The sequence below is a fragment of the Terrapene carolina genome, unplaced genomic scaffold (genome assembly GCF_002925995.2).
Source record: "Terrapene carolina triunguis isolate 2854851 unplaced genomic scaffold, T_m_triunguis-2.0 Scaffold85, whole genome shotgun sequence".
Classification (NCBI taxonomy): domain Eukaryota; kingdom Metazoa; phylum Chordata; order Testudines; family Emydidae; genus Terrapene; species Terrapene triunguis.
In genome coordinates, this window is record NW_020664436.1 from 14,265,092 (window position 1) to 14,284,677 (window position 19,586).

The 19,586-nt window shown below is 42.9% G+C and overlaps 1 protein-coding gene across 1 annotated transcript in view; it reads right to left on the reverse strand.

The window, feature by feature from the left end:
• Window positions 1–19,586, reverse strand: part of EFCAB2 (EF-hand calcium binding domain 2) — a 43,757-nt gene that overhangs the window by 18,661 nt on the left and 5,510 nt on the right. The window contains exon 3 of the mRNA XM_026649514.1: window positions 7,380–7,464. Within this exon, the coding sequence (XP_026505299.1) occupies window positions 7,380–7,464 (85 nt within the window). The remainder of the gene's footprint in view (window positions 1–7,379; window positions 7,465–19,586) is intronic.

Consider the following 19,586-nt stretch of genomic DNA (forward strand, 5'->3'; position numbering starts at 1 on the left):
ACCCAGTACAGACAGTTTGATAAGAAGTGTGAAAATACTTACATGGGGAGATAAATTCAATGTTTGTAATGGCTCAGCCATTCCCAGTCTCTATTCAAGCCTAAATTGATTGTATCTAGTTTGCATATCAATTCAAGCTCTGCAGTTTCTCGTTGGAGTCTGTTTTTGAAGCTTTTCTGTTGCAAAATTGCCACCCGCAGGTCTGTCATTGAATGACCAGACAGGTTAAAGGGTTCTCCTACTGGTTTTTGAATGTTATGATTCCTGATGTCAGATTTGTGTCCATTCTTTTGCGTAGAGATTGTCCGGTTTGGCTAATGTACATGGCAGAGGGGCATTGCTGGCACATGATGGCATATATCACATTGGTAGATGTGCAGGTGAACGAGCCCCTGATGGCATGGCTGATGTGATTACGTCCTATGATGATGTCACTTGAATAGATATGTGGACAGAGTTGGCATCGGGCTTTATTGCAAGGATAGGTTCCTGGGTCAGTGTTTTTGTTCAGTGATGTGTGGTTGCTGGTGAGTATTTGCTTCAGGTTGGGGGGTTGTCTGTAAGCGAAGACAGGTCAGTCTCCCAAGATCTGTGAGAGTGAGGGATCATCTTTCAGGATAGGTTGTAGATCTTTGATGATGAGCTGGAGAGGTTTTAGTTGGGGGCTGAAGGTGACAGCTAGTGGTGTTCTGTTATTTTCTTTGTTGGGCCTGTCTTGTAGGAGGTGACTTCTGGGTACTCATCTGGCTCTGTCAATCTGTTTTTTCACTTCAGCAGGTGGGTATTGTAGTTTTAAGAATGCTTGATAGAGATCTTGTAGGTGCTTGTCTCTGTCTGAGGGATTGGAGCAAATGCGGTTGTATCTTAGAGCTTGGCTGTAGACAATGGATCGTGTGATGTGTCCTGGATGGAAGCTGGAGGCATGTAGGTAAGTATAGCGGTCAGTAGGTGTCCGGTATAGGGTGGTATTTATGTGACCATCACTTATTAGCACAGTAGTGTCCAGGAAATGGACCGCTTGTGTGGATTGATCTAGGCTGAGGTTGATGGTGGGATGGAAATTATTGAAATCATGGTGGAATTCCTCAAGGGCTTCTTTTCCATGGGTCCAGATGATGAAGATGTCATCAATGTAGCGCAAGTAGAGTAGGGGCCTTAGGGGACGAGAGCTAAGGAAGAGTTGTTCTAAGTCAGCCATAAAAATGTTGGCATACTGTGGGGCTATGCGGGTACCCATAGCAGTGCCGCTGACTTGAAGGTATATATTGTCCCCAAATGTGAAATAGTTGACAAAGTCACAAAGTTCAGCCACCAGGTTAGCTGTGACATTATCAGGGATACTGTTCCTGATAGCTTGTAGTCCATCTTTGTGTGGAATATTGGTGTAGAGGGCTTCTACATCCATAGTGGCCAGGATGGTGTTTTCTGGAAGATCACCGATGGATTGTAGTTTCCTCAGGAAGTCAGTGGTGTCTCGAAGATAGCTGGGAGTGCTGGTAGCGTAGGGCCTGAGGAGAGAGTCCACATAGCCAGACAATCCTGATGTTAGGGTGCCAATGCCTGAGATGATGGGGCGTCCAGGATTTCCAGGTTTATGGATCTTTGGTAGCAAATAGAATACCCCTGGTCGGGGTTCTAGGCATGTGTCTGTACAGATTTGTTCCTGTGCTTTGTCAGGGAGTTTTTTTAGCAGATGGTGTAGTTTCTTTAGGTAATCCTCAGTGGGATCAGAGGATAATGGCCTGTAGAATGTGGTGTTAGAGAGCTGTCTAGCAGCCTCTTGGTCATATTCCAATTTATTCATCATGACGACAGCACCTCCTTTGTCAGCCTTTTTGATTATGATGTCAGAGTTGTTTCTGAGGCTGTAGATGGCATTGTGTTCAGCATGTCTGAGGTTATGGGGCAAGTGATGTTGCTTTTTCACAATTTCAGCCTTTGCACGCTGACGGAAGCAATCTATGTAGAAGTCCAGTCTGTTGTTTCGACCGTCCGGAGGAGTCCACGCAGAATCCTTTTTGTAAAAGTGAGGGGCAAAAACACCCCAAGCTCCCTCCCCCATCTATCTCTTCTGTTTCCCCTAAGATGACAAAAGAAACCAGACCATTTGACTTTGGGAGAGATCCTGGTCATTTGGTCAGCCTTGTTGCTGGGAGCACTTGGTAAGACTTATCTTGAACTAATTTTAATTTGTTAAGTTTTAATACTGGGAAGCATTTTATCTTTATTTCTCTCATAACCATTTCTGGTTTTAATGCCTTGTAGTTGCACTCACATAAAACCCATCTCTTTGTAGTTAAGTAAACTTGTTTTATTATGTAATCAAAACTAATCCAGTGTTGTGAACTATGTGGGTAATGCTATTTGGGATAGTAAACTATTATATATTAATCCCCTAAGAGGGGCAATGGACCTAATATATCTGAACTGTGCTGGAGAGGGCTGGACGGTGCAGAACACGTGTATTTGGAGGAAAATTCGAGATTGGGAGTGTGTTGGGGTCACCCTGCAAATAGTAACCAAGGCTACTAGAATCCAGAATGTAGCTGGTGTTTGCTGACAGACTGCTGGGGTCAGAACTGGCAGACCAGGGCTCTGGCTATACATAGACACTCAGGGTGTGACCTGCATGCTGGCAGGCTGTTTGTGTGCAGCTCAGGTAGGAGCAAAGCATTGTGAGGCACCCCAGGTTGCAGGGCAAGGGTGACAGCCCCTCACTGGTCAAGACTGCACCCCAGAATGTCATTCTTTGGTTCCCTCTTCTACCCAAGCCTGACATTGTTCCAGTCTTGGCCCTCCCTCTCTCCACCCAGTTTGTCATCTAATCTAAGGCCTGGTCTACACTACGACTTTAATTTGGATTTAGCAGCGTTAATTCGAATTAACCCTTCACCCGTCCACACAGCGGAGCCATTTAGTTCGAAATAAAGGGCGCTTAAAATCGATTTCTGTACTCCACCCCGACGAGCGGAGTAGCGCCAAAATCGATTTTGTCAATTCGAATTAGGGTTAGTGTGGCCGCAATTCGATGGTATTGGCCTCCGAGAGCTGTCCCAGAGTGCACCATTGTGACCGCTCTGGACAGCAATGTGAACTCGCATGCACTGGCCAGGTAGACAGGAAAAGACCCAGGAAAATTTGAATTTCATTTCCTGTTTGCCCAGCGTGGAGAGCACAGGTGACCACAGATACCTCAGCTCATCAGCACAGGTAACCATGCAGGCTGATAATCGAAAAAGAGCACCAGCATGGACCGCACGGGAGGTACTGGATCTGATCGCTGTATGGGGAGAGGATTCAGTGCTAGCAGAACTTCGTTCGAAAAGACGAAATGCCAAAACTTTTGAAAAAATCTCCAAGGGCATGATGGAGAGAGGCCACAATAGGGACTCAGATCAGTGCCGCGTGAAAGTGAAGGAGCTCAGACAAGCCTATCAAAAAACAAAGGAGGCAAACGGTCGCTCCGGGTCAGAGCTGCGGACATGCCGCTTCTACGCCGAGCTGCATGCAATTCTAGGGGGGGCCGCCACCACTACCCCACCTGTGATCGTGGAAACCGGGTCGGGGATAGTCTCTACACCTGAGGATTCTGCGGATGGGGAAGAGGAGGAGGAGGAGGAGGACGAGCTTGCAGAGAGCACCCAGCACTCTGTTCTCCCCAACAGCCAGGAGCTTTTTCTCAGCCTGACTGAAGTACCCTCCCAAGCCAGTAGCCAAGACTATGACCCCATGGAAGGGACCTCAGGTGAGTTTACCTTTTAAAATACAAAACATGGTTTAAAAGCAACCGTTTTTTAATGATTAATTTGCCCTGAGGACTTGGGATGCATTCGTGGCCAGTACAGCTACTGGAAAAGTCTGTTAACGTGTCTGGGGATGGAGCGGAAATCCTCCAGGGACATCTCCATGAAGGTCTCCTGGAGGTACTCCAAAAGCCTTGCCACAAGGTTTCTGGGCAGTGCCGCTTTATTCCGTCCTCCATGGTAGGACACTTGACCACGCCATGCTTGCAGCAAGTAATCTGGTATCATTGCCTGACAAAGCCTGGCAGCGTATGGTCCCGGTGTTTGCTGGCATTCAAGCAACATCCGTTCTTTATCTTGCTGTGTAATCCTCAGGAGAGTGATATCGCTCATGGTAACCTGGTTGAAATACGGGAACTTAATTAAGGGGACAGAGGTGGCCGTTCCTACTGGGCTGTTTGCCTGTGGCTGAAAAGAAATCCTTCCCTGCAGTTAGCCAAGCGCCGGGGGGGGGAATTGGCCCAGAGCTTTTCGCGTTTGGCTAGCAGGGATCTTCCCTGATACCAGCCACGCTGTGGGGGGAGGGGTAAAGCGATCATCCCAGGGAATTCATGGCGGGAGGGGGGGGCGGGGGGGTTAGTTTGGTTTCTGCAGGGATCTTCCCTCATACCTGCCACGCGGTGGGGGGAGGGATACAGCGATCATCCCAGAGAATTGGATGGTGGGGGGGGTTAGTTTGTTTTCTGCTGCTGAAGGTTAACAGGAAAACCGCAGCAGTCAACAGGCTTTGCTTGGTATGTGGGAAAGGATGGCTTACCATGGCTGCCTGCAAGCTGAATTCTGTTGCCCGGACCTGCGTCTGTGATCTCTAACACCAAAGCCACAGGCACTCAATATTAAGATGGAAAATGCGACCTTGTACTGAAATCACATGTGCTATGTAATGTGAATAGTGTTTTTCACCATGAAAGAGTATAAGTATTGTTCTGTAAAATGTATCAATTTAATAAATTCACTCCTTTCTTTCAACCCTCCCTACAGCAGCTGCAAATTTTTCAAGCCTCCCTCCTCCGTCCCGAAGGCTATCTCAGATAAGGCGTCGTAGAAAGAGGACATGAGACGACATGTTCACAGAAATAATGGAAGCCACCCGCAATGAAAGAGCTCATTTGAATGAGTGGAAGGACACTGTATCTAAATTTAGGAAAGATGCCAGTGAACGTGAGGTCTTGAGGGACGCTCGAGATGAGAGGTGGCAGGCTGCAACGCTGGGGCTGCTTCGTGATCAAACAGACATGCTCCGGCGTCTGGTGGAGCTTCAGGAACGGCAGCAGGATGACAGAGTGCCGCTGCAGCCGCTGTATAACCTCCCCCCCCCACTCCACCCCAGTGGACAGCCCAACCAAAAGGCTGTCATTATATTGAATTTGATCAGTGGCCTTATACTTCCCTCATATCCTCCTCCCAAACCTCACCCAGATTACCTTATTGGTTCTCTCCCTATGTTTATAATCACTTAATAAAGAATACATGATTTTTAAACGATAGTGACTTTATTTCCTTTGAAAGAAAGCTGGGGGAAGGGGGAGGGTGGGTTGCTTATAGAGAATGAATGAGTCAATAAAGGGGGCTGGTTTTCATGAAGGGAGAAACAAACAGAAATTTCACACTGCAGCCTGGCCAGTCATGAAACTGGTTTTCAAATCTTCTCTGATGCACAGCGCTTCCTGGTGTGTTCTTCTAATCGCCCTGGTATCTGGCTGCGCGTAATCAGCAGCCAGGCGATTTGCCTCAGCCTCCCACCCTGCCATAAAGGTCTCCCCCTTACTTTCACAGAGATTGTGGAGCACACAGCAAGCAGAAATAACAATGGGGAGATTTCTTTGGCTGAGGTCAGAGTGAGTTAGTAGCGATCGCCAGCGACCTTTTAAACGGCCAAATGCACATTCTACCACCATTCTGCACTTGCTCAGCCTGTAGTTAAACAGCTCCTGACTCCTGTCCAGGCTGCCTGTGTATGGCTTCATGAGCCATGGCATTAAGGGGTAGGCTGGGTCCCCAAGAATAACTATTGGCATTTCAACATCCCCAACGGTTATTTTCTGGTCCGGGAAGTAAGTCCCTTGCTGCAGCCGTTTAAACAGAGTAGTGTTCCTGAAGACGCGAGCATCATGAACCCTTCCCGGCCACCCCACGTTGATGTCGGTGAAACGTCCCTTGTGATCCACCAGTGCTTGCAGCACCATTGAAAAGTACCCCTTGTGGTTTACGTACTGGGTACCCTGGTGCTCCAGTGCCAAGATAGGGATGTGGGTTCCATCTATCGCCCCACCACAGTTAGGGAATCCCATTGCAGCAAAGCCATCCACTATGACCTGCACATCTCCCAGAGTCACTAGCTTGTGTAGCAGCACTTCAGTGATTGCTTTGGCTACTTGCATCACAGCAGCCCCCACAGTAGATTTGCCCACTCCAAATTGATTCCCGACTGACCGGTAGCTGTCTGGCGTTGCAAGCTTCCACAGGGCTATCGCCACTCGCTTCTCAACTGTGAGGGCTGCTCTCATCCTGGTATTCTGGCGCTTCAGGGCAGGGGAAAGCAAGTCACAAAGTTCCATGAAAGTGCCCTTACGCATGCAAAAGTTCCGCAGCCACTGGGAATCGTCCCACACCTGCAACACTATGCGGTCCCACCAGTCTGTGCTTGTTTCCCGGGCCCAGAATCGGCGTTCCATGCCTATAACCTGCCCCATTAACAGCATGATCTCCAAAGCACCGGGTCCCGCGGTTCGATAGAATTCCATGTCTATAGCCTCATCACTGTCGTCGCCGCGCTGCTGTAGCCTGCTCCTCTCCGCCTGGTTTTCTTGTTCAGCATAAACTGCACGATAAGGCGCGAGGTATTTACAATGTTCATGACTGCTGTCTTGAGCTGAGCGGGCTCCATGCTTGCCGTGGTATGGAGTCTGCAGTGTTCACCCAGGAAAAAAGGCGCGAAATGGTTGTCTGCCGTCCGTTGCTTTCATGCAGGGAGGGAGGGAGGGAGGGGTGAGGCTGTACCCAGAACCACCTGCGACAATGTTTTGGTCCCATCGGGCACTGGGATCTCAACCCAGAATTCCAATGGGCAGGGGAGACTGCGGGAGCTATGGGATAGCTACCCACAGTGCAACGCTCCAGAAATCGACGCTAGCCCCGGTGCATGGACGCACACCGCCGAATTACTGTGCTTAGTGTGGCCGCATACAATCGAATTTATACAATCTGTTTCCCAAATTCGAATTATATAAATTCGGATTAATCCCGTAGTGTAGACGTACCCACAGTCTTCCCCTCCCTGGGCTCCTCATCCCTATCTCCTTGCCCAACTAACTCCCATTTCTCCTCAACCCCAGCTCCTTGGGTCAGTCTCTTTGCCCAGTCAGCCCACTGCCTCCGCTCCTAATCCAGTACCAGTCTTAAATCAGTGGAACTACTCACACTAGTCCAGTTAAGCATGTACATAAATGTTTACAGAATCAAGATCACAGGGCATTATTTCAATTTTGTTTCTTGTTAAAGTGGTTTAGGATTTAGGGCGGTGTTTTGCTCTGCAAAAAAATTCCATAATATTTCTATGAGAAAAGATTTTCAAACCTGACATCCACAGTTTTATTGCATTCATGGTCGAACACTTCAAAAGCATCTGTAATCTTTTTCTGAATGTCTGCTATTATGGCTTCTGCAAAACACAAAAACAAAAAAAAGTTTCACCAAGCTACTCCAATGAATTTTATTTCTAGTTTAAATATCATCTGAAAGAAAGACTCAAATACAGTCTCCACCCTAAAATGGAACAATTCACTTTTCTCTGAATTTCCCCCTATTTACCCTAACTTTAGGTTTCACACATTTCCATTCTACCACCAGGTCTTATGTCAGTCTCTCTTTCCGCTCCTTTATGTCTTTAAACATCTTACTCTTTGCCTCTTTAATCTTACACCTCTTTGTTTGAGGATCTCTTTCTTTTTTGGGAAGGGAGAGATGAAAGGACTCATCTTTCTCCTTCTACTTTCTTCCTCTGTTCAAAGGGTCCCACATCATAGCAACAATCCCTCCACCTGTTAAGGGATAGATACATCGCCCTTTAGTGCTCTCTTTGCATTGCTCTCAGCAGACTAGCTGTTCTTCCTGTTATCCATCTTCTTTTTCCTCCTCCTTCCCTCAATTTATTTCTCTTCCTTATCTTGGTCTCCTTCCCTTCTAATTTTTGTCTCTTTCTCATTCATCTAGTTTTCTTTCTTCCTGCATCTACTTATGAGGGGGTTTTTTTGTTTTGATTTGATTTTTTTTTCTCCCCCACTTTGATCAATTTGGTAACTCTTCTCTGGACCCATGCCAGAACATGTCTGTTCACACAGATGTGCTATTCCCCAAAATGGATGCAATAACTCTACTGAGTCCTCACCATGGAATTTTACATAGGTAAAATACTGTATTTCTTTGTGTATATTAATGTTTTTGATACAACTTACTGGCCTAATCCTCCTCTGTCTTGCTCCTTGTGTATTAATTTATATCTGTGAAAATAGGTGTAAAATGCTATCACAAGTATCAGAGAGTAGAGAATTCTGATTCGGTAGCATTTATATATATTTTACACTAGTGGTTCTCATCCAAGTATGCGTACCCCTAGGGGGTACGCAGAGGTCTTCCAGGGGGTACAACAACTCATCTAGGTATTTGCCTAGTTTTAGAACAGGCTACATAAAAAGCACTTGTGAAGTCAGTATAAACAAAAATTTCAGACAATAACTTGTTTATACTGCTCTGGAATTTACATACTGAAATGTAAGTATAATATTTATATTCCAATTGATTTATTTTTACCATATAATTATGAGAAAGTAAGTAATTTTTCAGCAATCGTGTGCTGTGAAACTTATATTTTTATGTCTGATTTTGCAAGCAAGTAGTTAAGTGACATGAAACTTGGGGGCACGCAAGGCAAATCAGACTCCTGAAAGGGGTACAGTAGTCTGTAATGGTTGAGAGCCACTGTTCTACACAAGTGTAAACGGCTATAAAAAGTACAAGGCAGGAGAGGATCAGGCACTAACATCTTATTTGTCTTTACTGTAACTTATTACCAATTTGGCTTCTTCCATTGTCACGACATTACAATTCTCCATCAGTGTATAGTCTGGTCTACAGTTAGAGCCTACAGGTCTGATAAAAAGTACACTAAATGCAATGGAAAGACTCCTATTCACAGAAATAGGTTTGTATCAGGCTCCAAACGCATTACTTTGTATTTGGTGTCTTACACCTTCTCTACACTACAAAACTGCACCACGTAGCACCTTTTCAAAAACTGGCTAAAACCCTGAACGTGGTTTGTACTTGTATCCACTTAAAGCTAAACTGTTTTCATCATTGCTTTCAGCTATGGTTAATATCTAGGTGGACCTGATCCTTAGTGGTGCCGAGCACCTAAAGTCTGATCCTCAGCCTACTGAAGTTAATGGAAGTCTTTCCACTGACTTCAATGGGTCTTGGATCAGGCCCCTACTGAGCACCTGTAATTCCCACCAAACTAAGGCCAGGTCTACACTAACAAGTTAAATCAACCCAGTTACATCACTTAGGGGTGTGAAAAAAATAAATGTGTTAGTCTAAGGTGCCACAAGTACTCCTGTTCTTTTTACTCAAATCTCAGAAAATCAGGAATTGAAGAGTTAAGGCAATACAAACAAATTTCTGAAACCCAGGAAATACAGAGTTAAGGAACACACCATCCCCCAGCTCACCCTTAACTCCTCCCCCTGGAGCCAGCAATAGCTATTGGGAATGGTTCTGTAAGTGGGTGGCATAATAAGTAGACATAAGAAAAGACTAAGAGAAGGTGCATTGTTTGTGTTGTGTTTCCACAGACACACATCAAAGCTGTAACTAAGCACTTTAGCATCCAGGGCAAACAAGCATATCTGCACCTCATACCAGAGGCGATGCATGGGAGGCATGTGGAGTCATGTGCCCCCCTAGATTTTTTGGTTGCACTCCCCCAACCCAGACAGGCTGGGTGGCATGCTGAGGTGAGTTGGGGGGGTCTCCCCATGGGGCCCCCCACACACATAGGGCTGGCCTGAACTGCCTGGCATTGCCAGCCCAAGCCACCCCTGTGGCTTTACATCCTGGGCGGCTGCCCCACCCTGGCTGAGATAAAGCTTAAGCAGCTGAGATCAGTTTGCGGAGGATTTTAAGCCTAGTTTGAGCCCCTGGTGAGCACAAAAGAAGTTAGAAGAACCAAGTGATTTTGTTAACAGCTGATTTTAGGGAGACAGTATCATAGGAATCCCTCGCTCAAATGACCCCAAATTTGGAGCACAAGCCCTACTCAGTGGCGCTGGCACACTTTTTATAGTGGGGGTGCTGAAAGCCAGTGAAACTGTAAAGCAGGGGTCCCCAAGCTTTTTACCTTATGCCCCCCTTTACCATGGGACCTGCAGCCAGTACCCCGGGTGCGGGGCCAGGAGCAGAGCCCTGCGTAAAACCTGGGGGAGCTGCAGCACCCCCCGCACCTCTAATTCCCATACCCATGGCCCTACCCCACACGCCCAGGAGGCATAGTGTGTTTTGAGACTCTCTCCGTAATCACATGGATTTTGGAGCTCTTAGAATAGTCATCCTTTAAACAATAAGGAACTCTCAACCTTAACTATAAAGAGATGCCATTGTGCTATAATACAGTCGTTTGTAAAGTCATTTAGGATGAAGGGCACAATATATTCCAAAAAATATTATTCTTTAAATCCTTAAAATCCAGAAGATTACATTGGATTTCATGCAATTACTTTATAAGAAACAAAGGTTTTAGAAGTATGACTTTTGTATATGTATGTACCTTAACCACTAGAGTTCTGCTGACAATGCTTGGTCTATGGGTAAAACGCACATGTTCTGCCTAGTGTACAATTTCAGATTCACCTCTCTGAAGTGCTGGTTTTGGCCCTTCAGAGGAAGTCTATGTAAAGCGGGGGGGGAAAAGCAAAAGGATTACGAATTTTAAAAATTGGTCTTAAAATAATTATTTATAAATACAATAGCACATCTTCTGCACATGCCTGTGTCAGTCAATGAATGTCAACTTTTGGTACGTTGAGCTTTTATCTAGGGCCTTCTATGGCGTAGAACACTACAGTATGTGAGCATCACACCACAGATAGAGTGTCCATTTATTGACTAACACACAAAGCTCATCATGTGTTATTGCTTATGTATCATCATTTATTAAGACTGGCTACTAGAAGCCCATGTGCTACATGGCACCTGAGTTTTCTATTTGCCTACAATCGAACAATACTCTGCACTTATATATCATGCCACATCTGACATATTCAATGCGGTACATTTATCAGTTAATTAATCCTCATAAAAGCCCAATGAATTGGTTGTTTTATCTCTGTTTTACAGATAAAGAAGTAGAGGGACACAGACACTAAGAGGAACAATTTCAAAAGTAGCCTCTAACTTTGGGTGCTGTACTTTAGCTACCTAAGCCAAAATTTCATACATGAATGCCTAAAGTTAGACATCTAAATCCATACTGGAGTCCCTAAGTAAGTGGCCTTATTTTTCAGAGGTTCTGAGCACCCACCATTACCACTTACTTCATTTTGAATTGTGGGTGTTTACAATTTCTGGAAAACAAATCAGACCCTAGATTTCTAAAGCTGGGCATCCAGCATTAGAAGCCACTTTTAAAAAATTGATGGGACTTTTCACACAACAGGTCCATTGCAGAGCTATGCTAACCAGTGGATCAAGCTCCTCACATGGACTCCATTTTGCCAAATTTTATTGCAAATGTCACTGAATATATATTTGTTCCCACCACATAAAAGTACTTGTAAACTGGAGCAAATCTCAGATGTGAAAAAATTAGCGTACAGACATGGAATGAAAACCCAAATTCTTCTGAACAGCATATTAACTACTGTTGGAGAAAAGATCATTTGTATGAGTGCTGCAAATCCCTTTTAGCATTGTGAATCTGAACTTGGCATTGTTCAGAAGACAAAATATTGACAACTTTCTACAAACCAGCTAATTTCTTGTTGAATTAGTGAGCTAGAGGTAGAGTTAATCTGCAAAATTTCTGCACTTGTATGCACCATGGAAACAAGAAAATCTCTCTCTCCAGAAAATCCACAATTGCCTTAAAAGTCAGCCATGGCTTTGTCTATAAACATAACTAAATTTTGTTGTCTACTTCAGTCTCAAATATAAGCTGAACCTTTAAGCTTGAAAGTTTGTGTGTATACAGTCCATAATGAAGTATCAGAGGGGTAGCCATGTTAGTCTGTATCCAAAAAAACAACGAGGAGTCCGGTGGCACCTTAAAGACTAACAGATTTATTTGGGCATAAGCTTTCATGCATAAAAAAACCTCACTTCTTCAGATGCATGGAGTGAAAATTACAGATACAGGCATAAATATATATTGGCACATGAAGAGAAGGGAGTTACCTTACAAGTGGAGAACCAATGTTGAAGGCCAAATCAGTCAGGGTGGATGTGGTTCTCTCTCAATAATTGATGAGGAGGTGTCAATACCAAGAAAGGGGAAAATTGCTTTTGTAGTGAGCCAGCCACTCCCAGTCCCTATTCAAGCCCAAATTGATGGTGTTACGTTTGCAAATGAATTGTAGCTCTGCAGTTTCTCTTTGAAGTCTGTTTTTGTTGAAGAATGGCTACTTTTAAATCTGTTATTGAATGTCCAGGGAGATTGAAATGTTCTCTTACTGGCTTTTGTATGTTACCATTCCTGATGTCTTTAACCTTTTACAAAGAAACTATCCAGTTTGGCCAATGTACATAGTAGAGGGGCATTGCTGGCACATGATGGCATATATCACATTAGTAGATGTGCAGGTGAAGGAGTCCCTGATGGTGTGGCTGGGTCCTATGATGGTGTTGCTAGAGTAGATATGGGGACAGAGAAGGCAACAAGGTTTGTTATAGAGATTGGTTCCTGGGTTAGTGTTTCTGTGGTGTGTAGTTGCTTCCGGTTGGGGGGCGGTCTGTAAGCGAGAATTGGTCTGTCTCCCAAGGCCTGTGAGAGTGGGGGAAATCGAGTGGCTGTAATGTGCAAAAATTATCAAAATTAGAAAACATGCAGAAAACTGCATAATGCATTTTAAAGCTGTGATTCAGGACAGCACTTAAGTACATGTGCAACTTAAAGCACATTAGTTCTCCCATTCAGTAGTATTACTTGAAGTTACACATGTGCTTAAGTGGTTTGCTGCATCAGGGCCTGAGCACTGTATTGATTCTACATGCTCTGAGAAGACCTAAAGGACAAAGGATTAGATCCTCAGATATTTAGGGACTTAATTCCCATAGATTTCAATAGGATTTGGGTGCCTAAATACCTTTGAAGTCCTGGGCCACAGTGCTTAAAATTTCAATAGCAGCCAGCAGCCTGTCTATGCTTTGGCTCCCAACATTGCTAAATGAGCTCTGGTCTCCACTACAAACTTATATTGGTATAACTATGTCACTCAAGGGTGTAGATTTTATGGAGGGGAAAAAAGAAACACACCCGAGCAATGTAAGTTTAGCCGGCATAAGTGGTAGTATGCACAGCGCTATGTTGGTGGGAGGGCTTCTTCCGCCAACATAGCTACCACTGTCTGTTGGGGGTGGTTTAATTATGTTGACAAGAGAGCTCTCTCCCGTGGCTACACAAGAGATCTTACAGCAGCGCAGCTGCATCAGTACAGATGTGCTGCTGTAAGGTCTCTAGTGTAGACATAGGTGTAACACATGTGGATGGAGCCAGAAGAAGGTATGTGTTACACTAATTTAGGCTACCTGTAGTCAGTATTGCCAGCTCTTGTGATTTAATCATAAGTTTTGCAATATTTAGTGCTTTTCTTAAAGTCCCATTTCCTGGAATCAGGGCAAAAACAGAAATTCAGATTTTATCTTAGACGCGCCAGTAACCTAGCCCAGACCAGAAGAGCTCTGTGAAGCTTGAGTGTCATTTCCACCAATAGAAGCTGGTCAAATAAATGATATTACCTCACCTCCCTTGTATCTCTGATTGAAAAAAGTAGTACATTTCTAGCCCTTCATGTTACAAAGAAAAGCTGGGAAATGGATGTAAGAGTAACCTACAGGATCAAAATCCAGAAGCAAAGAACCACCACCCTGGGTTATTTTTGGCTTTAAAATTGTGATTTTTTTTTTTAAACCTCATGATTTTGGGATGGGGTCTCACTCATGTCTGTGTTGGCAATGTTCTGTATTTGATTTTAAATGTAGTGTAATCCTATATATGAAATGTTAAATTGCAAAATGCAGGTAGGGGAATGAAGGTGTCACGGGTGAATACATATTTCAAACAGTAATCAAACTACCAAAAAAAAGCAATTGATAACCATTGGAACAAGCTACTAAGGGAAGTGGTAGATCCTCCATGATTTGAAGACTTCAAATCAAGACTAAATGCCTTTCTGGAAGATATGCTTTAGTCAAACCAAGTTATTGGGCTCAATACAAGTTGTTACTGGGTGAAAATCTTCGGCTTCTGTTATGCAAAAGGTCAGATTAGATGATCTATTGGTCCTTTCTGGCCTTAATATCTATGAATCTTAACTTCGCTCTCCCCCCCAAGACCATCTTTATTATATCAGAAAGACTGATCAATTACATGATATTCCCATACAGATATAAGGATGTTCAACACTTGTCTTTTATATGATTACTGAAATCCCAACTGGAAGAAGAAAAGAGACCTATTTTCACTAGTTCTACATTAGGCTCTAGTAGGGCACCATTTGACATATTGCTTTCAGGTTCTTGCAACAGCAGCATTAACCTATGAGATGTTAAAGCTTGGGAGCATTGACATGTTATGTCAAAGTGTAAAGAAACCATCAGCACAAAAAAAAGAAAACAGATTGAATTAAGCAGCATGAAAAGGGAAAGAAGCACAGAATGATAGAAGGGAAAATACATATAGAGAAACAGTGGAGAGCAAAAAAAAGGAATAATAGAATCAGCTGAGTATAAAATACATTTTCAGAAGACCATTAGGAAAAAAGTAGCAGTACAATAAAGAAACAAAATAATAGATAATGAGAATAGGTATAGATTATGGTCCTGATCCCACACACATTTATGCACATGCATAACTTTACTCACAAGTAGTCCCATTAACTTCAGTGAGACTATTCTTGTGAATAATCATTTAAGTTAACAGGATGACTTGTGCAAATAAAGTTCAGCATGTGCACAAGAATTGGCAGAATTTGGTCCTATACTGTCTCTTGCTGTGTACATCCATAAAACACAGACTCAGGAACTTAAACTCAGATGAAGAAAAAAAGTTTAAAATAATAGGCCCCAAAGGAAGCATTAACCATGGAAACTAGTAGAAGCCTACAACAAAGAATTTCTGGGAATACCCCAAAGGCTAATTTGGCAATGCCATTAATGTTACTGTGCTCTCTGAACCACAATATACACACTGCAATTTCTATTTTATACTGTAGAGCACTGGTTAATTGGTTACAAACTAGGGTCAAGATTTTCAAAAGCAACTAGTATAACTGGCCAAAACTCAGGAGTTTTGCTTAACAAATAGTTTCAGTATTTACAAATTTGCTTTTGTACCAATTTGGAAGTTTTGTTCTGAAGACTCCAAGATATGGCAATCCTAAAACAAAATATGACATCCATATTCTTGTCAGTTTTATTGCTGTCATTGAATGAATAGCAGTCGTGAAACTGACAAGAATGTCAATTTCATTCAGCTGCTTCTTGGCAGGGAGTCAAGGCTTTCAGCTTTGCTATGGTCCCTGTCATGGACCTGGAAGTCTTAGGACTGGCTCCTAGGGTCTGTGGCAGCCCTGCAATGTGGGCTTCCTAGTGTTTCAGCAAAAGTTTTATCAAATCTGTAATAGATTTGGCAAACTTTCACTTCAGTAAGTCAACGTTTTCTGACAAAATGTAGTTTCATTGTAAGATTTCCATGCAGCTCTAGCAACTAGTGATTTTAGATGCCTCAATTCTGAGAGCCCTAATTGATTCCTACCTAGAGTCTGCAGAAACACTTCATCTGAAAGGGGAGCAAACCATTCCCATTCATATCAGCATGGGATTAATTCTGAAGACTAATGAGGCAAGTCACTTCACCACACCGTTTCAGCTCATCATTGGTAAAAAGGAAATAATACTACCTCACAAGGGCATTATGAGGAATAGCAAATGCACAGTAGCACATCCTCACTTCATGGGCCTCCCCTCAGATCACAGCATTGCATGGGGGTTTTAGCTCTAGTACCACCTACTGGGGCTCTCCCTTGGACCTGTAATAGCCTCTATCTTCTCCTGTCTCCCCCACTAGGTGTTCTGTGGCTTGGCCCTCCAGCCAAGTCACATAAAAGTCTATACCCCTTCAAGGGTAGCACAAATAAGTCCAAACAAATCTTCAAAAATAACAGCCCTTCTACCCCTCTCAGGCCTCATGGTAGCTCCCTTGTTAGCTCTACCTCAAGGTTTCACTTGCAAGAGCTATCTTGCTTCTGTAGTATGCATTCACCCTCATTTCCTGTTATACACTTCTCCATGCCAGAAACAAATCTCTTCCACGCAACTACAATCCTTCAGTCTACTTATAAGTCCTAGCTAGCTCCATCTGCTCTGGCCAGGAGGCAATTATTTAATTACCCACCAGGTGCAGAGCAGGACTAAGTTCTTTCCCTTGCTTTGCAGGTGATGGGAGTTAAGCTCCATCACAGCAGGATTGTCACAAATGCTAAAAAAGCAAGTTAGGTGCCTATCTCCTATCAATTTTCAATGAGAGTTAGGCACCTAACTTACTTAGATACATTAGAAAATCCCACTGAATGGCTGTAAATCTCTCTACTTAGATAGGCCCCATTACTGTATTATCTGGGCACCTCAAAATCTTCAATGTATTTATTCTCACAATCCTATGAAGTAGGAAAGTATTATCTCCATTTTACAGACGGGGAACTGAGGCAGAGTGACTAAAGTGGCTTACCCAAGATAACACAGGAAGTTTAAAAATGCAGGGAACTGCATCTACATCTTCCAAGTCCCAAGTTAGTGCCCTTAACCATTGGACTATCCTTCTCAAAGGAGATATTATTATTCTTAACTAGTCCTATTAGAAATAACATTCTGAATGATGTTCAAAACTTGAGAAAACAAAACTGAACAAAAGGTGCAGGATTTCTTCAATATCACAATGATTTGTCTTCAGAAAAATATTCTCACTGTGAAAATTGTGCAGAATGCCAGAGCATTAATAACATTAGCCACACAATCCACCAGGAACTCTGACCTTCTCCGCTGTCTGGTCTTATATTGCCAAAATGGTGCAAAACCCCAATATCCTATTAAATGATGGCCAGAAAGACATGGAGCCAGAAATGTCCTGTTACTTTTAGTTGGCCAGGACACTAGCTAGACCTTTACCACTCAACTTTCTCTAAGTGGTATTATGGGTCAGTAGCTAAACTTCCTGATTTTTAATCGTGTACCCTGAGTTCTGTTCCCAGTTCTGCCACTGATATGCTGTGTCACTTTGGGCAAAGCTGCTTAGCTGGTCGGTGCCTCAGTTTCCTTACCTGTAAAATAAGAATAATAATCATACAAATTAAAGTGCTTTTACAGAAAAGGCTAAGTATGGATGAAAACCACTACATAAGAACTAAGTATTGTTATATTAGAAGATGTGGAACTATTTTGAGACTGAATTACTGCATCTCACTCTACCAAATTACCTGAGCCAGAGGTCTACCCACAAACTACACATGCTTCAACATGCAGCAGCTAGTCCACTGGGCAGACCAATGAAAGTACATCACAATACTCTGTGTGCGACACTGGCAAATTCCAGTTATTAAAAGTCCTGGTCCTTATCTTTAAAGTCCTATGTGTCTAAATGAGGGTCAAGCTACTTCAAAGGCCCTCTTCAAGTTACCATAGTAGCTGCTTCAACATGAACACTGGCTGATACAACCCAGATTCTAATTTGCTGGTGAATGCTCAGTAAGTAGAAGGCTCTCAGCTGTGGAATCTATTATGAGCAGAAATCAGGATGAGACCAAGTCTTACTACTTTCAGATCATGATGCAAGACTTCTCCCTTTTGGTAGGCATTCCCCTAAGATTTATGCATGAAGTGGCCCTGACTACAGGACCAAGTGAACGATATAGATTTAACTACTCATTTATTAGCCCCATAAAACTGAATGGAGGGAGAAAAAAAATCAGTTCTTTATTCTGAAGGTTGATGTTTTTTCTTAATTTATGTATGGTGTCTACATATGACAGTGATGGGTTCCTTAGAAATACATATAACAATAATTTCCAACTTCTCATCACAGCTATTAACAACAAATATTTCTGTAGAACTGCTCTATTGATCATACCGTTTTTCTTAATTAACAAACGTTACATTGTTCACTACTGAAATCTGATTATTTCAAATACAATGTTTAGAGTTTGCAAATTATGAATAACAACTGTTATTAGTAGGGGGTGAAAGGAGGAATAAGAGTTAAAATAAATAAAAATATTGAGAATTATGGGAAATCAAATGTTATTGCTCTTTTATCTTGGGATATAATGAGGTTAGCATTCATGATGTTTGAATATTCTTGTTATAAATCATACTTGTGGTCCATTAAACATAATCTTTGTTAATGCCTCCTATACTGAAATACCATGAACATTATCACTTCATTTAATGATATCACACTGATGACTTTTTCTTGGCAGTGGTGACTAGCTATATTTGAAAATGAAGTATAACAAATTGTACAGACAGAACAGCTAACTGGTTGAAACATCTGATTCCAACTACTTAGATCCTCTGGAAACACAAAGTCAGATCCCAAGAGGGGTTTGGTTGTTTGTTCATCCAACGTAGATAAATTGAGTTGCATACAGTTTACTGTGAGTGGCTTTCTGCTGTGGTAAAACAAAACCCCTGTCTACTCTCCACGGTCATTAACAATCCCATGACACTTTTTGTAAGGTTTGCCCTAGAGTACTTGGCCAAAAGTAATCCCCTTCACCTCAGACAAATACACTTCAGTGGTAGATGAATTATTTTCATCATGTACGGTACTGTATATAGTATCAGAGGGGTAGCCGTGTTAGTCTGGATCTGTAAAAAGCAACAAAGAGTCCTGTGGCACCTTATAGACTAACAGATGTATTGGAGCATAAGCTTTCGTGGGTGAATACCCACTTCGTCAGACGCATCTCACTCTACTGTATATAGTTTGTTAAATCATTTTATGAACTAAGGTGATATATATAATAATTATTATGGTAACAAAGCCCTGAAAAGGGCAAGATTGTTTTTATTTAGCAAACCAGGAGTTTCACAATGACAAACTGAGCAAGACCATAAATCCAAAAATTAAAACTATAAAGACAGGTTTCATCCTTGGTTCACATGTGAGCTGATATTGGCTTTTAATTCTGGACTGTGAACTCCCTGAAGTTAGTAATGATAACTATAATATGATGTAAAAAGCAACAGAGGGTCCTGTGGCACCTTTAAGACTAACAGAAGTAATATGATGCATCATGACAGGAAACAAAAGCACAGTGGCTGGATAAAAAGGGGGGGGAGGTTGACACTCTTGACCCCAGCAAAGAATGTGAAGAAACAAACCTACCAGGGTGCTCCTTCCATGTGTTGGTCTGGGCAGGTTTGGTCTTCCTGCCTTACACCATCTCCCAGCGTCCCCTGTGCACCACCTTCTGCCCTGTACCATCTCCCAGTGTCCCTGTGCACCACCTCCCTGCC